General features: G+C 43.2%; 1 protein-coding gene across 8 annotated transcripts in view; it reads right to left on the bottom strand.

Moving 5' to 3' along the window:
* The window catches only part of LARP1B (La ribonucleoprotein 1B), a 32,293-nt gene extending 14,949 nt beyond the window's left edge, over positions 1-17,344 (bottom strand). For 5 of the 8 annotated variants that reach the window (XR_005831022.1, XR_005831032.1, XM_040614488.1 and 2 more), the window contains exons 1-7: positions 17,053-17,344; positions 9,065-9,126; positions 7,925-7,984; positions 4,740-4,908; positions 3,182-3,325; positions 670-813; positions 290-458 (exon numbers count right to left, since the gene is read on the bottom strand). Coding sequence is in view for 6 of the 8 variants with exons in the window: in XM_040614488.1 (XP_040470422.1) it covers positions 290-458; positions 670-813; positions 3,182-3,325; positions 4,740-4,908; positions 7,925-7,984; positions 9,065-9,126; positions 17,053-17,329 (1,025 nt within the window). In the remaining 2 variants the exon portion in view is untranslated. Of the gene's footprint in view, positions 1-289; positions 459-669; positions 814-3,181; positions 3,329-4,739; positions 4,909-7,924; positions 7,985-9,064; positions 9,127-10,987; positions 11,280-17,052 lie in introns of those variants that run through there. The other 3 variants (XM_040614650.1, XM_040614727.1, XM_040614966.1) reach the window with 3 other exon arrangements.
* Positions 17,345-19,256: the final 1,912 nt, after the last annotated feature.

Below are 19,256 nucleotides of genomic sequence, written 5' to 3'. Positions count from 1 at the left end.
GACAACATAAAGAGGGCTATGTACCATAAATAAAGCAGGTATACGAGTTAGAGCCAGACTACAGCACAAGATGCAGAACAGCTTCCTTAAAAATCCTCCCCATCACTCAATTTTTTCCACCCCACTAGTGAATAAATTCAAACTGACACTGGTAACAGTCAAATCAAAAAGTTAAATTGAAATGCCTTAATCTCCATCTTTATATGGATAATAAGGATTAAACGCCATTTGAAATGAGTTATCTTAACCAGATCCCTAAAAATATGTTTACATTAAAGGATCCACTTACATTTGATGTTTTATATATTCTTTGAGAAGTGCTTCATCCACAGAATACATCTGCACTCCTGTTCCATCACCATAGTAATACATCACACTAGCATTAAGCTCAGGATGAAATACTTGGTCAGTTCCTTCACCATACAGTTCTTGATAACCAACTGAATATTCAAAGTTCACTTCAAAATAAAGGAGAACATAAAAGAAAGATGACAAAAATATTAAGCCCAGCACACAAGTATAGCACGCTGCTACTTTACTGTTGGTTTGCAGCATCTGATTTTAAAAAGACTCAGGCTACGTTTTCTGAGACAATTCCTACTTCATGTGCAAACAAAAACATTATAAACAGTTTTAAAATTTTTGGTTAGCATCTACTTCTTTGCATACTTCTAGGGTTTCCTCTGCCTCGTCCTCTTCCTCTGCCTCTACCTCTTCCTCTGCCTCTGGAGAATCCTCGAACACTGCCACCCTCACTTCTCACGCTGCACACTTCGTCATGATCGTCTCTCTTTTCTCTATCACGACGCCAATCTTTGAAAAGAGAAAAAAACCCCAGTACTAGCAATCATAATTAAGTATCACAGTGACACAAAGTCCCTTGTAACAAAGTTCTCAGCTTGCGCCCAGGCAGTCCACCGACTCAACCATGCTGGCCAAAGCTGAAGGTCAGATCTGAAGCTGCCGGAGTGGAACAGTAAGGTTTGCCCAGCCATGCCTGAGGTGAGTCGGGCAGAAGCTGTTAGCAATAAAGAAGAGTAAATGGGCTTGACTGGCAGGCAACCTCAAATGCTTCTGAAGCCACTGGACGCTGTGGTGCCAGTTCAGGGATCACAATACCCAATCGGCTTGGGACAGGAAGGAATGATCATGCAATTCAACTTCCCTTCCAGGCGCAATAATACAGTCTCCTCCTGTGGACAACTCCCAGTACCTAGAGAGAGCCAGGAAGAGTTGCCAGCTCTTGACAATCCTTCTCGGTGTGGGATTTCCACAGCCACGGCTCTCTGGAGCTTCCATTTTGGTCCTAGAGGCAGCCGTCTACAGCTCCCCTGACACGGCCCATTTAATGGCGATCATTTATTATTCTCTGCTGGTCGTGCCCCAAACCGAGCTTTTAAGTTAAGGACCCCTTTTTGATAACACATGCACATCTAAGACAACTCGGTAAGAATCTATGTAAGGTTTTCATGTAAGTATGTCGTCTGCACACAGCAGAAGAGAGCAAGAGAAAAGTAGAAGAAGAGAGAAAAGCAAGCAGGTCCAAACCAGACCCCAGGGACCTTGGCTCCACTCACCACAAAACTTAAGGACAGATGTAATTCTCCCTTTACTCATGAGAGAAAACGAAGCCCTCTCACACCATTTCTTTCTCTTTTCCTAACACTCTCAGAGACTTCCATCTTCAGGCACCCTTGCTTAAAGTTTCTTTAAGTTGTAATTGGGTATCTTCCAGATGCCGGGGGACCTCTCTGTCAGAGGAATGCCTGGGGATACAGCACCTACTTGATCAAATTGAGAGTTGCTAGATTTAACAAAGGACTGACTAACGATATGATTTTTTTTTTGTTCGTATTACAAATCTTGGTTTACTAGCAACTGTTTTTAATGAACCCTACGACAATATACGTGTGCTCATACATTCAAGTTCCTGTATTTTACTTTTTGTCAAATAAGACTCTGAATTTATGAGTATCATAACCTGTATGCGTGTGTATCATTGGGAATTTGGACCTTAGCCTTCACACTTGCCACCCTCAACCTTAAGAGGTCCGAAACGTGTAGAAGTTACTTGAACTGTTTCCTCAAATCAGTTTTATTTTTGCACTCTGAGAGTACATGCGGCTCAGACACACGCTACAGTCCTACGTGAAACACCTTCATGAGCTAGTGCTGATTTAAACCCGAAACAAGCTTTTTATTTAAACAGCCAATACTCCTGAAGAGCAAAATATGTTTCATGGCCCCTCACACTGAATCTGGTCTTGAATCACTTACAGCTACAAGTTTCTGGTCCTTTAACCACCCTGAGAAATAACTGCTGAAGAAAGTGGTAACACTAGTGAAAATTCTCCCCTTGCTCCTGTCCATCCCTCAGACATCCACATCAAACTTTGCACCCATGCTCCTAAAAGAACTTCATAAACAAATCCCATCTCCGTGGCAAATAAATAAACCAAAGAGTTACGCTCAGCCTAAGATTTCTGCCACCTGACAAGCTGTATTCAGGACACCGAGGACCAGAAGCAGTACAAGCTGTGGTGCAATTCTCCCTCTGTTGTTCTAGTACAACTTTTTGCATGGTCATCCTGAGAAACAGGTCAGGGAACCGAGGGAATTGGTCCAACTTAAAGGAGAAAACCAACATCAGTAGAATTGCCAAAGCAGAGTTCAAAGTGTAGGCCCACAAGCAATTGCTCTGGTAGCAACAAGCTGCGGGAATAGCAGTAGAGCAGGACAGAGCAGCCGCCTTATGAGACTCCAAACTTTCTGTATCGTAAAGCTGTGGCCCAAGACTCTGTAGGGAGCCATAAAGAGAAAAATATATGCTGCTCTGATTCAGAGCGCCAGCACACACCGTAAAGGTAGACTGTTTCCAAACTCAGTTACTCAGCAGAGCCAGTGATGGAGACATCACAACTCTGCTCAATTATTGAAAAGGTTAAAAAAAAAAATTAATTGGGCAGCAAGCATTCGAACAAAATTTTTCGATCTAAAATTTGTCAAGCTACAATTGTTTATTTATTGCTGGTTATTGGCAAATATAAACACTAGGTTTTACTTAGTATAGGCAAAGTCATGTTCAACATAAACTGCCAATCAACAAAATAAATGCCTACTCATGTGGTATTATACTTTGTTTGCCACAAATAGAAAAACCCAGAGACTGAAAACCACTTACTTCTTGCCTCATTCCGTCTGTTGTTATGAGGTATTAACTTGTTTGTTTCCAGCAGAAATCTTGAGCTAGCTCGAGAGCCTGGTCTGTCTTGATTGTCTGACCTTACGTCGTCCAAGTGAAGCGGCACCCATTTCTGCTTGTTACCTTGAAAAGTTGATATATTACTCTTCATTTTAGTACTACTGGAGGTTTCAGCTCCTGAGAAGATTCTATAGCATTCTTCTTGTAGAACTAGTAACAGTCAATTTCTAAGTTTAAAAACTGGGAGAGGCTTAACATTGAATTTGTAACCTACGACGAATAACTAAATAATGATAAATGCAGTAAATGGGAATTCCTCTAACTGACAGGTAACCTTACCTAAGCTTTAAATATGAAATGAAGGTGAGCTGCTTCTACCAAGAATGTAAAGCTACCTAAGTGTTAAATATATACAATAAATTCATTACTATGTAGTTTCACAACTTGGATATGAAACTTAAAGGTAAAAAAATAATATATCAAGTTAACCGCTAAAATGAAGATTTCAATCGCAAACCATAAATTTTCCTGAAAAATTTAGCTACAGTACTGTATTTTTACCTTGTAATATACGATTAAGTTCCACTGCTGCGTATCAAAACTTATTAGTAAAGCTGTATTTTGCTGCAAGCTGGCTAAAATATTTAATAATAGTATTTGCTGTCCTATACTTGATTGGTATTGCAGGCTTCATACCTTTGTAGCCAAGAAATATAAGGAAATACATAATATGTGTTATCCACACCAGGGGCGGGGTGGAGGTGGAAACAGATTGTACCTGTGGAATGCTTTGCTTTAGATTTCCACATAGACTGAAAAAATTAAAAGTAATAAAGGGTTTGTTTTTTAATATTATATATCTATATATATAGGATGATTAACAAATCTAAAATCAACTCAACAAAGGTCTCTAGGACCTGAACAAATACCAGCAGGGAAGCAAGGGGGAAAAAAAAAAAAAACAGCTGATGGCAGCTATATCTTAAAACTCCCTCAGCTGTTTCTCCAGCCTACTCCAGTCTACTGACCAAATAAGATACAGGTTTGCTTCCTAGCTTTAATGTTACAGTTTGGATCAAAAGGAAATTAATAACCTGGTTTACTTTTCAAGTCATCGCTTCAAGGTATAAGCTAATAGTAAAACATGAAAATTAAAGTGTTAGTATATATAGTAACACACGTACACACATATATATATGTGAAGTTAAATTAACATAGTGCTATCTGCTTAGGGAAACAAAGATACGAGAGACAGTAATGGATTGCACAGCCATGCTAAAGTTTTCCAGAAATTGTCAGAGCTTCACGGACCATTAATAGGACATTAGCTGCTTTTTCCTTGGAATTCCTATTTGACTGAACAGAACACTCCAAAACCGGAGAAAGGAAGCCTGTTTTAAGCTTCCTAGCAAAAAGCAATACATCCTGTTATCACCTAGAAAATGCAAAACATCAAGGTTTCGTGAAGTCATTGAATGGAATTAATGTAACTGTATCAAAAGTGACTTATTGCATTACACACAGCGCCCAGGCTGACCTTTTTTCCTCTGGTTATTAGCTGGAGCTTCATCTTCGCTAGTATTATCTCCCGGACCATCTGGCTTTGCCTCTGGGTTGTCCTTGATTCCATTATTGCTTTTCTGATCAGATTTATCCTCCTTTTCTCTTCTATTTGTTGGCTTCTTACTGTGACTTACAGCCTTACACTGCAAGAGATAGTAGTAATTATTTCTAACAGCAGCTTATAGCAAAAGGTATAAGTTTCCTTTACCTATTAAAATTACTTTATTACTACCTGTTCTCAACCTCTTCAGTACGGTAAGTTTTAAAAACTGTGTTGTTTCGTAAAGTCTCACTTAAAATGTTTCTATATTCTGCTAACTTGGTGAGAGTATAAAAAGAATTTTTAGACTAGAAGATTTTGAAGTTCCTTAACTGGATATGTAGAATTGTGGAGCACACAACAGTCGTGTTCCAATGCCTCAGAACTGAAATTTATTTTACAGAAAAGAAAGAAATATTACTCACCAGTACCTAATGTTCAGACTGATTATCTTTAAAAAGCTACACTTACAGAACATTGAATGTAAATCGGAAATTCCCATGATGCTGAACAATCTCAACAGCATGCCAAACACAACTGTAAGGAGCCCTAGGTCTTAACTCTGACAATTCTGTTCCACTAAATCAGAACACGAACCAAAGATCAGAGGATGTGGAGGTGTATGATTACAGATTTATTTTTTCCCCATATTAAAATATAGCATTTACTGGGAACTGCGTCCTCTGAGTACTGCCAGCATCCTGCAGATCATCACTTCTTGGAAATCCCACAGAATGATAGGTTTCAAAGAAGGCAAAATGAACAGCATTTTAGCAAACAGTATAAAGTTTCATTTTTCCCTGGTATCAATACAGGCTGAGGGATGAAGGGATTGCGAGCAGCCCTGTGGAGAAGGACTTGGGGGTACTGGTGGATGAAAAGCTGGACATGAGCCAGCAACGTGCTCTCACAGCCCAGAAAACGAACCATTATCCTTGGCTGCATCACAAGAAGCGCGACCAGCAGGTCGAGGGAGATGATTCTGCCCCTCTGTTCTGCTCTGGTGAGACCCCCCCATCCCAGAGCACTGCATCCAGCTCCAGAGCCCTCAGCACAGGAGAGATGTGGGCCTGTTGGAGCGGGTCCATGGGATGGCCACAGAAATGATCAGAGGGCTGGAGCACCTCTCCTATGAGGAACGGCTGAGAGAGCTGGGGTTGTTCAGCCTGGAGAAGAGAAGGCTCTGGGGAGACCCCATTGCAGCCTTTCACTACCTAAAGGGGGCTTATAAGAAAGATGGGGAGAGACTTTTTAATAGGGCTTGTTGTGGTAGGACAAGGGGCAATGGTTTTAAACTAAAAGAGGAGAGATTCAGACTAGATATACGGAAGAAATTTTTCACTATGAGGGTGATGAAACACTGGCAGAGGTTGCCCAGAGAGGTGGCAGATGCCCCATCCCTGGGAACATATAAGGCCAGGTTGGACGGGGCGCGGAGCAACCTGATGTAGTTGAAGATGTCCCTGCTCACTGCAGGGGGGCTGGAGTAGATGGCCTTTCACAGTCCCTTCAAACCAAATAATTCTGTGATCGGATACAATATCTACCTGCAAAATTAAGCTTTACAGACATTTCGGCCAAACAGAAAGAGTACTCCTACGTTGTGGAGATAGCTTTGAACCAGGAGTATGTACAGTATATCCTGCAGTACCACACCATAATTAATTTGAACGCAAAGCCTTCCCTTAGACAAATAATTGAGACTAAATACAAACTAAATGTTATGTATTTTAACAGATGTTACATGAATGTGTACTAAAATTCTCAGATACTTAATTCAGCAAAAGGTTAACTATTATCTACATAATACAATTTAAACCATCTGGTAAAACAAAAAAATATTTAAAAAAATACTCTTAAAGCACACCGTTTCACACAGAAAATGTCAAATGTGTATATTCTTATGAAACACCACACATGCATCTCTCTCAGCCACTCTGACTAGTACTGTACAGACACCATTATTCACAGCAAAATTTGATAATAACCAAGTAGATGATAAAGATCTGAAGTACTAAAGAGAATGCAAAAGATACGGGTGCATATTTTCTTAAGTCACCTACACCTCGATGGGACATACGCCCACACTGAAGTATTCTACCTGGTATCTGAACAACTGAACGAGCATTACTTTATAGGCATATAATCAATTCAGGTTTTAAAGACTCTTCTAGCAATCTCCAGGATTTTCTTTGAGATCCTGTAGAACAAAATACTAGAGGAGGCAAATTCTACCTAGCAGCAAACGTAAAGTTGTGTCAAATCTACAGACATCTGTAATTTTTGCCTGCAACGCTAAAAGCCTAGTTAGATACCTGAAAACGTTCTGCTGCTGACATAAATAACGAAGTTAAGACAATCAGCTGGGGGAGAAGGGAACATGTTAGAAATTGAGCCCACAGGACAAATTATTCATGCCCAACTACTTTAAGATACTCTTTTTCAGCTTTCATTTGGGCACCTTCCATTATACAATGCACACTGTTGAACCCAAATCTTCTGGTTTCCCTCACCGAGAAAACAGTAAAAGCATCGCAGGGTGCTGCAGAACTCAAGTGAAGAGTGAAATGGCACCTCATAGCTTGCAATAATCTGTGCTCTAGTCTTGTTTTAAATAACACAAGATGCAAGATATATTACGTGCTTATGACTCAAGATAAAGTGAAAGGAAGATAATTTGACAGAACAGATGTTACTAAAGATCCAGCAAGGGGAATATCTCTCAGGTCAAGGATAACGAAGTCATCCGAAGACAACCTGCACAAAGCATTCTGAGCCACAAGGGAGGGCAGCAGGTTCACAACCCCAAAGGCCTCATCTGTGCACAAACCTCCCAACGAGTAGCAAAGGGAAAAAAACAGCGGAGTAAACATTTTTTTACCTATAGGTCCATGGCACACCGCTAACGGAGTGTATGTATCTGGGCTTACAAAGGGTTCAAAAATTCCAGTACCAGCACAGACAGTTAAGCATAGACCAGTACCCTGAATTATTAACGGAATTTCTGCTGCAACCCTGTAACACCCAAAGCACATGCTGGGGGGAATGGTATTAAACAGAGAAGTCAATATGTTGTTTTTTTTTTAAAAATAACACTGAAAGTAACAATGGATACTTACTTCATTGTTTGCTATTTCACTTGGTGTTGGCCAGTTTGTGATATCACCAAAATCACCAGCCTGCAAAGACGAAAAACAGTTTATACAACTTCCCAGATTTTATCCTTTTTAATATATAGAAGATGTCAGTCATGACTCAAGTGGCCAGACTACCCCTTTGAGCAGAATTGTTAGGAACAGCAATTTTTTAAAAAGAGAAATACAACAGTAAACAAACACACAACATTTGAAAACAGAGTATGATCAACTGTAGAAACAACTATTCGTTATAGTTACATCCAAATCCAGGTCCAACACACCTTAGCTTGTAATTTGTATAACTGTCTAAAGAATGCCTTAATGAAGAATATTTTAAGTGAGCACAGCCTAAAAGAAGACAGCAAGCAAGCAAGATTTTCTACATTCTATTATAAAACAAACTAAAAAGGGCTTATGACTTTTGAGCACACATAAAACAATTGTCAGATTAAATGTTGTCTTACAACCAGTCACCTATGTGATTTAAAGTTATCTACTGCTTAAAAGTCTCAGCTTTTGGAAGACCTCTGAGCACAGGTATTATTCAACCTAAAGAACGGTGGCTGTACAAAATTTTAGAAAATTTTTCAGTGAAAGGATTCAGTGTCTCTTGCTGTCATAATGATAATTTTATGACGGCACATAAAACGCACACCACATAATATGCAAGAAGGATTTCCAAAATCTATCTAGCTTATCTTGTGGTCAAGTAATGTTCTTTCTTTGCAGAACCCTCACATCTTCATACAATCCCATTACTTGCTTGAACAACAGTGGCTTTTCCTTATCCCTCATACATACACCACTTAAGCATCCCTCCTAATTTTAATTTCCCTTCCTTTTCCGCTTTCCTGCCTTCAAAATTAACCACTACCAAGGTAGGACATAACACTTCTGGTTGTAACTTAAAAATACCTTGCTATCTTTTTATTTCAGTAATATCAGCTGTTTATCATAGTGACAATTTACAGCCAGAAATTCTCCTTTGAAATTATTTCATTTTCCTAGCATATTATCAGCCAAGCTAAATGCCAGTTTAGATTAACAGGTTACATGAACTGGGGCTTCAAACACAATCAGTCCAGTAACTCACTGCTAAATGTCCTTCTGGCAAATACAAACCTTGCTGCATTTCCTTGTCCTGGGTTTTGCTGCTTTTATAACTTTAGCAGAATTTTGTAGATCTGAAAAGAGAGAAAAATATTTTCAGGTGAAGAATTAGACTGCACTTCATAAGAGTAAGGAAGGTACACTTTAACAACTCTGTTTAACTATCATACTACACCAAAGGTTTTTTGAGGCCTTGGTATTATAAGTCAACCAACATATCCATAAACTAACTAATACTACAAGACATTGAAAAACCCATGTTCATAGTAAGTGTAAATAATCTTGAAAACCACATGTACAGGATACTGTATAACACAGTATTTAAGCTATTACTCAGCATAAGGCCAAGACTATCTCAAAAACCCCTGGTATTTTAACCTAAGAAGCAGCAAATAAAATGAGCCCCTGAAAAACATTTTAGAAGTCACCCTATTAGAAACTATATTTTAAGACAGAATTATTTTCCGAAATCTGTCATTATGCAAGCATGAAAAAAAAACCCAAAACAGAAGCAATTATATATTCACAAATTCCTAGTAATTTCTTTTTATAAGCAGTTATTCAAATGCCAAATCAAATTCAGGCATATTGCTCATAATGAAGCCAAAGCAACGAAGAAAAAAAAAAAGGGGGGGGGGGAAGAGAAAATTACTATCACTACTACATTAAGACTAATAAATTTTAATGCCCAAATTCCACAATGGATATCTTAATGACAAATACGAGCATTTGCAACGAAGCTGACACTCAGACATTTTCAGAACCATCCTGAGTCAAGACCGAAACTTTATAATAAACGATCTCATCTGATCTCCTGAGCAACAGTCCATTATATCATTGTATTTCTACCACTAATATCTGCCAGGAATTAATACAATGCTTGGAAATAACTCACTCTCTCTCTCTCATATATGGCAACATTATTGGGCCTAATGATCTAGGATCAATAGCCCACATTGAAAAAAAAAAAAAATCTGTTTAAACTTACTAAGTCTTTTAATACATGTGCAATTACCCTTCTGTGTATGAGCCTGATTTTCTTATTCTGTGCAATTTTTCCCTACTCATCTCAATTGTGTTCTACTTTTTGCACTGGCAATACAGGGGGGAAAACCCCACTAGTAACCAGGCAATTTTTCTTTGAGATTAGAATAGAGACAGAGGAAACCAGCTCTTAACCTCTCCTGCTAAGCCCTGGTTCTGTTCTGCCGATCCATATTTTCCCATAAAGAAGTGGTCACCACCTTTCCTCAAAACTTCTTATCCAGTATTTTATTGCAAGACAAGCCTGAAGCATTGAACATGCCTGAAATCACTGGATTACTATTTTGTACAGGGATAACATCACCTCCTCAACCCTTATCGCTTTCACATCCAGTGACTAATCTTCCTTATCGCAGCTTCACACTGGGTACCCCACCCTCGTGCCCCAGTGACTCCGAAGCCCTCTTGCTTTCTGCTTTCTGGAATATACCGCCAACATCAGAAGCATAAACTAATGTACACTCCATGTTCCTCTGTAAATTACATTAATACTGCTATATACAACTTGCCCATCCCACAGCGAATCCCCATCAGCCTTTGACTTCTGCCACACCGTTTACCAGCAGGTTTGGGGTTTTTTTCCCCCCTCTCCCACAGACTGGCTTTTTATAACAAAGACAAAACACACCTGCCCCTGCCCCCCCCCCCCCCCCAACTGCCTCTTTCTTCTTACTCAGCCTCAATTAACTTCATAGACTTCAGAAACTTTCATTTTCTGCCTTCCGCTTTCAGAAACACGCAGTGCCTGTGTAATCCTAATTTTTCCTTGTCATCCAGTAGTAAACTAATTGCCCTTTACAAAACAAGACAAACAGCTGTTGGGGTGGAGCAGCAAACAAATTTGTAATTTTCTCCTACAGAACTGCCAATTATCCATAAAGGTAAACTGACCGGCCATAGCATTTGTCCTCCAGTAGTCTGTAAACACACGTCTCTTTAGCTTGTTCAATCACCTTAACGAAGCTCTTTTTCCATCTCACAGCACTTTTACTTAAATTGCTGCTGAAGGACTGCTCTGCCAGGACTTCTGTGTGTCACCAGGGCGTAGCAAGGAATTAAAAAATAAAAGCCTCAATGTCGCTGCACTATCTTAGTCATGGGATATTATTCCAGGCGGCAGGAGAGACTATCTAAGTCAAGCAGAATGAGACCCAACTCGTTTTAAGGAATCTCTCTTATCCGTATGTAGCAATCCAAGACTTGGAAGATGCATTTGCACACTAAACAAGAAGAAAATTAGTATTAGGCAACACACCGCCTAGTTGATGATGCCCTTTCTGAACTCAAAAGGCTCGAGATCTCGCTGCACACCATACTTCCCTACCCTCTGCAGAGTTTCTTGTCCTCCCAGAAGAGCCATGCTCAAAACCAAATTTAACTGATCTTTCCTAACTGGTTTGCTGGGGCTTATCATGTGGGAGCCGGATTTCAGCCAGAAGCATTGAAAACTATGATAAAGGGGAAGGAAAAAAAAAAAAAACAACAAACCAGAAGAGGATGGAAGAGTAAAAAACCAAAACATCAGATCACTGGTTTTGCCCAGGTCACATTTGTTACATTGTTATGAAGAGGGCTAAAGCCACTGTTCAGGCAAAACTTATTCTAGAGTCTGTTCAGATAAAAATCTCTATGCTTAACATTACTCCAATGTTTGGTTTCAACATCACGTAACAGTGCTGAATACCCAGAAACAGCATCTTTAGTACACTGCTCCAGCAGAACCAAACAAGCCTTTGCAACTAAACTATTTCACTTAGTAATTCCAACCTGACTGTATTAAAATATTTGTTCAGTCATGTGCTACAAGGTAACCTGCTCAGTGACAGCATGCTGCCTTGATAAAAATTCTGTTATCTTCAGTTACTTCACCTGCTGTGTTTCAGCTGAGTTGGGGGTGGGGAAAAAAGTAAAATCAAGGATGAGCAAGTTTAATCGCCAATTACCATCTTTCAATCACTGAACTCCATCTAATAAAGATGTCATTCATTCACAGGAAAACAGAAATCAGCCTTCAAAGCCATTTTTATTATAGTTCTCCCAAGCCTCTTAATACACCACATCCTAATGTGAGATCTTTTCTGCAGAAAGACATAGATGTGCAACCACGCCAGCTGCAGTTATGTCAAGACACATGGGATGACAGTTCTGGAAAACGAAAGATGAATTCTGGAACCACCAAAACAGCAGCAGAATCTTCTGGGCCAACAGCAACAGAAAAGGAAAAGCAGGCTGGATGCTGTGCAGAGACAAGAGAAGCAAAGTTTGTACATAAAGATGTATCACCAAAGTACCACCGACTGCAAGACAAATTAAGTTTACTGTAGTAGTACTTCAGAATGGAAGGTTTGAAGTTCTGCAAATCATTAGTCAGCAAGTAATTTCTTCTGCTAGAAGGGGAGGGATGATTTGCAAGTTTCTTCTGAAAGAGTCTATTAACAAAAGGTGGAACACATTCTAATTTTGATACAAACACGGTTTATGCTGTCAGGATTTCTAGACAATATTCAAGCGTTATTTTTACTCTGACTGCATGTGTATTTCCTTCAGTGAAGGAACAACATCGCATATACACCAGAAGTGCTTCAGGAGGTGGTTGAAATCACCCAGCGGAACAACTCTTCAAAACTTGAGTGGAACGCGTTTGTTGAACTTGCACACGATTTTCGTTTCAATGCTTAGTTTGAAACTTCACAGTATAACCCGTTTTTAAACAAGGTAAGCTATACTTAAAACCAGTGTTTTAACATGTTTACATGAAAGCCTTGCAAATCTGACAAACCAATCCCTTAGAGTATATCATAATTTAAATCTAGAGCGTGGATTTAGATCCAAGAGTCTGGGAAATAAAAAAAAAAAAAAACAACAACAAAAACCCAGTAATTATGCTAACATCCTTTCCTACAATAGTTCTAGTATTTTATAGCAAAGCTGCGTTTAGATTGACCTACTTCACGCTGTTTGAACAACTAAACAATGCAGCAAGTTATGACACCAGCATCCTTCCATCTAGTGACATTCGAAACCCATCAGTTTTTCAATACAACAAGAAACAGGGGGAAAAAAAACCCAATATATGATAGATTAATAAATAATAATTACATTATTTCTTTTCCTTGCATTTTATTTCTCATCTCATTTTTTTTCTTAGCTTCTGCATAGGAAGCTGCAACCTGTGACTCAATTTCTACAAAAGCTTTTATGGTCTAAAGGGAGCACGTGCTAGAGCACAGCAAGCCAATACTGTGTCTCGGACTGTAGGCAGCAGGATGGATTTCTCTCTCATTACAGGTCTCCAGCTTAGAAACAAAGCAAAAACAACAAACAAACTACCATACAAAATTATATATGCTGTTATACCCGACTAAAATACAGGCAGCAGGTTTGCAAAGATAATGTTTTTAATCCCTTCAGGGCTGGAGTAATCGTCAATGTCATACCTTCGGATAATTCTTAAAATGATTTTTAAAAGCTGCTATTAAAACACTCAGTGAATTCATAAGAGCTAACGATAACACCTGCCTTAAATACACCAAAAAGTCTTGATAATCCGATCATTTACCAATTTACTAGTCAAAAGCTCACTACTCCTAGTAACACGGTATACCTTTACTAAACTGTGCTCTTACAACTCGTTTTGCCCACAGACTAAAGCAAATTAATTTACACAAGAGCACCAGAGTGAACTGGTTCTGCTACCAAAAATACCAACCCGATAAAAAGTGTTCTTTGATACCCAGAAATACACACAACAAAGACAGACAAACTGAGCACAGCATAGAAGACTGAAGCATGCAGTTATTTTAATTAACTACATCATTCAAGCATACTAGGATGCAAACCCACTTCAACCACTTAAGCAGCACAGGTATTTCATTTCATTGAATACTTTCATAAATTTCACGAACAATTTTAGAATAATTAGCTAATGAATCATTAGAGACCCACACCTGCTATACAAAAGGCTAGAGAACTTGTCATTCAGATTCCCTTTTGCAACCTTACAAAAAGGGCAGTACTTTAGGTTTCATCAAACGAAGAGGTGAGAGAACTCTTGTAATAAAATTAATTCAACAACTCCATCCTGGGAAAATTATTTATACGGAGGAAGGGTAACTAGCTGCTTCTGCGAGAGCCCTGCTCTGAGTAGCAGCTGGGGAAAAACAAGACTCAGAGGGGAAAGACAAGGAATACAGGACTAACACTGGGCTGTTCCGCAGCTTCCATACACCTTGTTGGCTCAATTTAAGAAAAGCTTATCTTGTTACCTCGTGAAAAATTATCTAGAAGATTATATAGGACTTCTTCCTTGCAGCTGTTCCTCTCCTCTTACACAGCTTCATCCTGAAGAACCGAAGATATACTGCAATATATTGCCTGGGCACTACAAGTGAAGGTAAGGGGAGGAAGACCCATCGCAGAAGTTACCTTTCATCATTTGACAGCCTATGCTAAAGCTAATAATTCCTTGTACTCACAATCCACAATCACCAGGATTAGTCAGAAGCCTATTAATTTCACTAGCAGTTTTATACTGCTACGAGTCTTTCTCCCATGAGTTAAATGCAGATCAGGATGTAAAAGTAGCTGTATAATTCTGAAATTACTGTGCTTAAAAGAGAAGCTTAATAGAAGGCTTTAGTCAGAAACACTGAACTGTTGTAAGAAACATACCATGAAAAATCCAAACATATTTACATTAGGTGTTTGGTTTACTATAGCATGATTAAAACTTACTAACATATTTGAGACCAATATATATATATTAAAAAAAAAAAGACCATAGTAGCATCACTTCAACCGAATTCTTTTGCCAAGGATTTTAAGCCTTTTGCATTCCTTTTTTCTTTCTAGTGTCAGGTGATGTTAACAGTTCCTTTCAGCAACAAGAGTCAGATTTGCCTCTATTACAAACGAACAGCACACCACATTGAAAGTCAAAAGATGACAGACTGGGGTCAATTTTCTCAAGTGCGTAACTATCACTGAACATACCACGCGTGCATGTCTCAGGAAACTTTCAACAAATTAAGCCAGGATCAACAAGTTGAACAGGATTCAGTCACTACTTTGATGTGAAATTCTTTTACATTTTATTATCCTCTTGACGGATAGTTTTACATTCCATCCCAGTAGTATTTCTGCTCATCTAATTATTTCACATGACTAATTACCATACTACTACATTCATAAGGGCCTAGTGTGGCTGATTTTGCTTTGCCAACATGCAATTAGTAACTTCAAAATACATCCCTCGTTGCAGATGGAGGCACATGGCAATTCCTTCCTTCAAACAGCCAAGAAAGATCAGCTGCTTTGCCTTTTACAGGGGAAAGAGCAGTGGCTCCTTCACCGTGCTTTCGGCAGTGGCCAAACCAAAACACACACCCTGGCACGTGTTCTTCACCAATGCCATTCACCAGCAACAGCAACTCCCATCTTTGCTCAATTATACACTTGCCACTGAAAAAGCTGTTCCAGCGCAACTACTCAGTTTAACATTAAACTTGATAAACGCTAAGCGCAACTTTCCTGCGGAAGAAAAATACAAAGTTCTCTGAAATCATCAAATTAAGCATGTAACGTGCACAGCGTATGAACTCACTGCCTCCTTTCCCCTCCTTCCTTCTACAACTATTTGTGTGTTTTACCTGAAGTGGAAAAGTAAACTTTAAAAAAGGTGAAGCACGAGGTGCTAATAAAACAAAAGCAGCTTTCCCAGTGCTTCGGACCTACCATTCATTATTCTTATGACTGCCACGGCGAGGCAAGTGAGTGACAAGTTCTCTTTCATGCACGGACAAGACCACAGGCTGCTGCCCAGCAAGCCAGGTTCCAGAAGCTATGCATAAACAGGTATTTATGAGTGTGTCAGGACACGCAAACAAAACAGTCGAGACGATAAGGAGGGCTCCACATGTTGCCAAAAGGTTTGATCTTTGGCTAAGTAAAGACTTTGTGGTCTGGGGAACTCTTCCGCTTGCGTGACCTGTCTACTTGAAGCTATAAATTACATATTTCTCTTTGTGACGGAAGTACGTATTTAATTCAAGGATAAAAGTGACCGTGAGATCACAGAAAGGTTTGCCAGGTGCCTGGGGAGCAAGCGCCGCGATTGAAACTCTCGGGAAGCGCAGGTTGAAATACGTATTCTGAGGCCAGCGGTTTGCTCCCTGCCGAGAACAACGCTCCCAGAAGCTGTGAACTTCTAGGAACTCTTTGCTAGCCCAAGCATAAGGCCTGGCAGCGTCAGGCCACCTCTTTTTTGTAAAGCCACTTGCCCCTCCAGTCGGCACGGAGCCCGTAAAGTAGCTTTATCTGGCGCGCAGGGATTAAAGGCCCGAGCGTTACACCAGGGCTGCTCTGCCCTCCGTATTCAGGCTGCTCATGCGGGAAGCGATGGAGCAGGGCAAACCGACCGCTTTTGTTAACGTTTAAAGCCTCCGCAACCCAAGTCTTCCAGAAAGCCAAACCAAGTAACGGATCGCCCAGAAAGGGCCCAACTCTGTAATTAGGGAAAAAAACCCCGGCAGACCGGCGGTAAGGCCAACGGGACTTAGCCACGTTTCTAAAGAAAAAGCGAAACGAGTCGCTCGCGAGCCCTGCGAGCCGGTGCCCGAGCCCGGCGGAGCCCATTCGCAACGGCCGGGAGCTGCTGCCGGCGCGGCCGCTGCCCCCGCCAGCCCCGGGCCGTCCCGCCCGTCCCTCCCCGCCCCGCGCCGGGCCCCGCGGCCGCCGGACCCCCCGCCCCCGCCCCGCTTCCCTCCTCTGCCCATGTATGTCAAAAGGCAGCGCGGCCCCGCCGGGCTGCCCCGCACCCGCGCCGCGCCGAGCGGCGACAAACACGCGCGATTCGCTCCCAAAAGACCCCACGACACCACGCGCCGAGCCCCACACCGAGGAAGCCGCACACGCCGCCGCCCCCCCCCCCACTCCCCGGCCCGGCCCGGCCGCCGCACCTGGGTCCTGCGGGAGGAGCTGCCCGCCCGCCGCGGGCGGTGAGGGGCTGTCCCGCGCCGCCCTGCGCCTCGTCCACGGGTTCTCCTTGGGCGGCGGGGCTTCCACCGCCGGCCGCCGCCGGCCGCCCTCCTCCGCGGCCTCCTCCCCGCCGGGCCAGCCGGGCTCGGGCCGCCGGGCTTCTTCCGACTCCGCGGGCCGGCCGGCCGCCGGGCCGCCGCCCTCAGCGCCCCAGCCCCGCCGCTCGGCGGGCGCCGCCGACACCTGCGCCGCGGACATGCCCTGCCGCCCGCCGCGAGGGGCCGCCAGCCGGGGCGGCCGCAGGGAAGCCGAGGCGGGGGGCCCGCTCCTCCCCCCGCCGCCCCGCCCCGCCCCGCCGGCCGGGGCTGCGGGAGATCCCCTGTCAGCCTCCCCCGGCCGGGCCGCGCCGCCGCTCGCTGCCCTCCGCGTCCCTTCCGCCGCTCGGGGGGCCGGACGCCTCCCGCGGCCGCCGCGAGGGCAGGCGCGGGGCAGAGCGACCCGGGGCCGCTGCGCAGGGACGGGCGGGCGCTGCCGGCCCCGCTGCGCGCCGGCCCGCGTGGAGGGGGGGTGCGCGGGCGGCGGCCGCCGTAGCAGCGAGGCGCGGGGCGGGGCCTGGGGGCACTCCCCTGCGTTATGACCTCACGGCGGCCGCGCTCCAGCACGGCGGCGCGAGCCTCCCCCACCCCCCCGCGGAAGCGGCGGGACGGCCCCGCTGTCCCCGGGCGACGGCGCCACAAGCGCCCGCGTCGGTAACGCGGCGAGCGCAGCCCGGGGCGTGTCCCTGCGCGCAACGCTCCGTCACTCGCTTCGGCTGTTCCCCGCACCTTCGTCAGCGGCCGTGCCCCGTCCCGACCGCGCACTAATCGTGTGCGTTAATTAAAAAGGAGAAAAAAAAAAAAAAAAAAAAGTCCACTTCGGGGCCCGAAAGGGCGCCCGGCACCAAGCCCTCGCGCACACCCCGCTCCCGCAGGCGCACACACACTGAGCAAAAAAAAAAAAAAAAAACAAAAAAAAAAACCACACCCCAACAGCTGTAGAGCGAGGGCATGCCTCAGTTTTTAACGCCTTATTAGAATCCGTGATAATTTTTTTTTTTTTAATACATCAAGTCGCATTGAAAGCGGCTGCCTGGGTGGAAGGCTGAAATGGAACCGCAGGTGAAGGCGGCAGCACCACAGGAGGTGAAAGCTGCACAGGGCAGTGCCCATCTCCTGCCTGCTCTCCGTTACCGATGCACCCAAGATGGTTCAAGCTCCCAAGCGATGCGCACTGGGCCTTTTGGGTTTCTAGGTCTTTCCCATACTTGCACGATGTGACCAGGGTCTCAAAACGCAGTAGGAGGACAAGTGTGGTTCGTTGAAGCAAAGTGGACTCGCCTGGTTCAGCCCCTCCGGCAGCCCAGCCTAGAAAATGTGTTCAACGGGCACATGAGAACATCCCTGGGTCCAAGCAGCGAGGGCATTGCGTGTCATTTCAGCACTGCCACAGGCGGGGACCTTCGTATCGTGCCCCGTCCCCTCCACATTTCTACTTTCTGTCAAAAATCTGCCAGAAATCACCTTGCGGCAGCACACTGCACTGGACTGTTAGGAGGTTACGCCGGCACTTCTGCCGCTGCCTTATCCCAGCAGCACTCTGGGCACAGAACGGGGAAAGCCACTGCCGCGTGACATTGGTCACCCCTTTCCCTCTCTGCAGGCTCCCACTGCTCCTGTAATTCTCCTTGATTACACCTTAAAAAAGACACCCTCTCCTACCCCACCTCTTGCGTTCAGCCTCATGGCCCCATTTTACTTCCTTACTTATAAAAGGTCTTCCAAAATAAAAAACCCAACCAAAACCCCAATACCTCCTTAACGAACTAAGCCAATTCTTAAATAGGCTTTTATAAAACTCGTCAAGTATTTTTAAAGTAGCCTCACATGTAACTGAATTTCCACTGTTTTGCAGCAGCAAAACATGTTCCGTTTGGGGTAACGTTACTGTCTGCTTTAAGGAGGCTGTAGCAGTTTTACCCCTTCGTCAGAAAGAAAACCACAAACCCACCAAAAACCCAACGAACCCCACCACAGCTCCCACTTCTTCAGGCGCCAAGGTGTTTTTAGGATTACTCTGGAGCTGCAGGTACAGTAGCAGCTCAAAATAAGAGAGGCCACCTTCTGCAACACCAAGCACTTCAACTGTC

The sequence above is a fragment of the Falco naumanni genome, chromosome 1 (assembly GCF_017639655.2).
Source record: "Falco naumanni isolate bFalNau1 chromosome 1, bFalNau1.pat, whole genome shotgun sequence".
In the NCBI taxonomy this organism is placed as follows: Eukaryota; Metazoa; Chordata; class Aves; order Falconiformes; family Falconidae; genus Falco; species Falco naumanni.
Note: the sequence above shows the minus strand (reverse complement) of the source record. Positions and strands in the feature narration are given on the sequence as shown.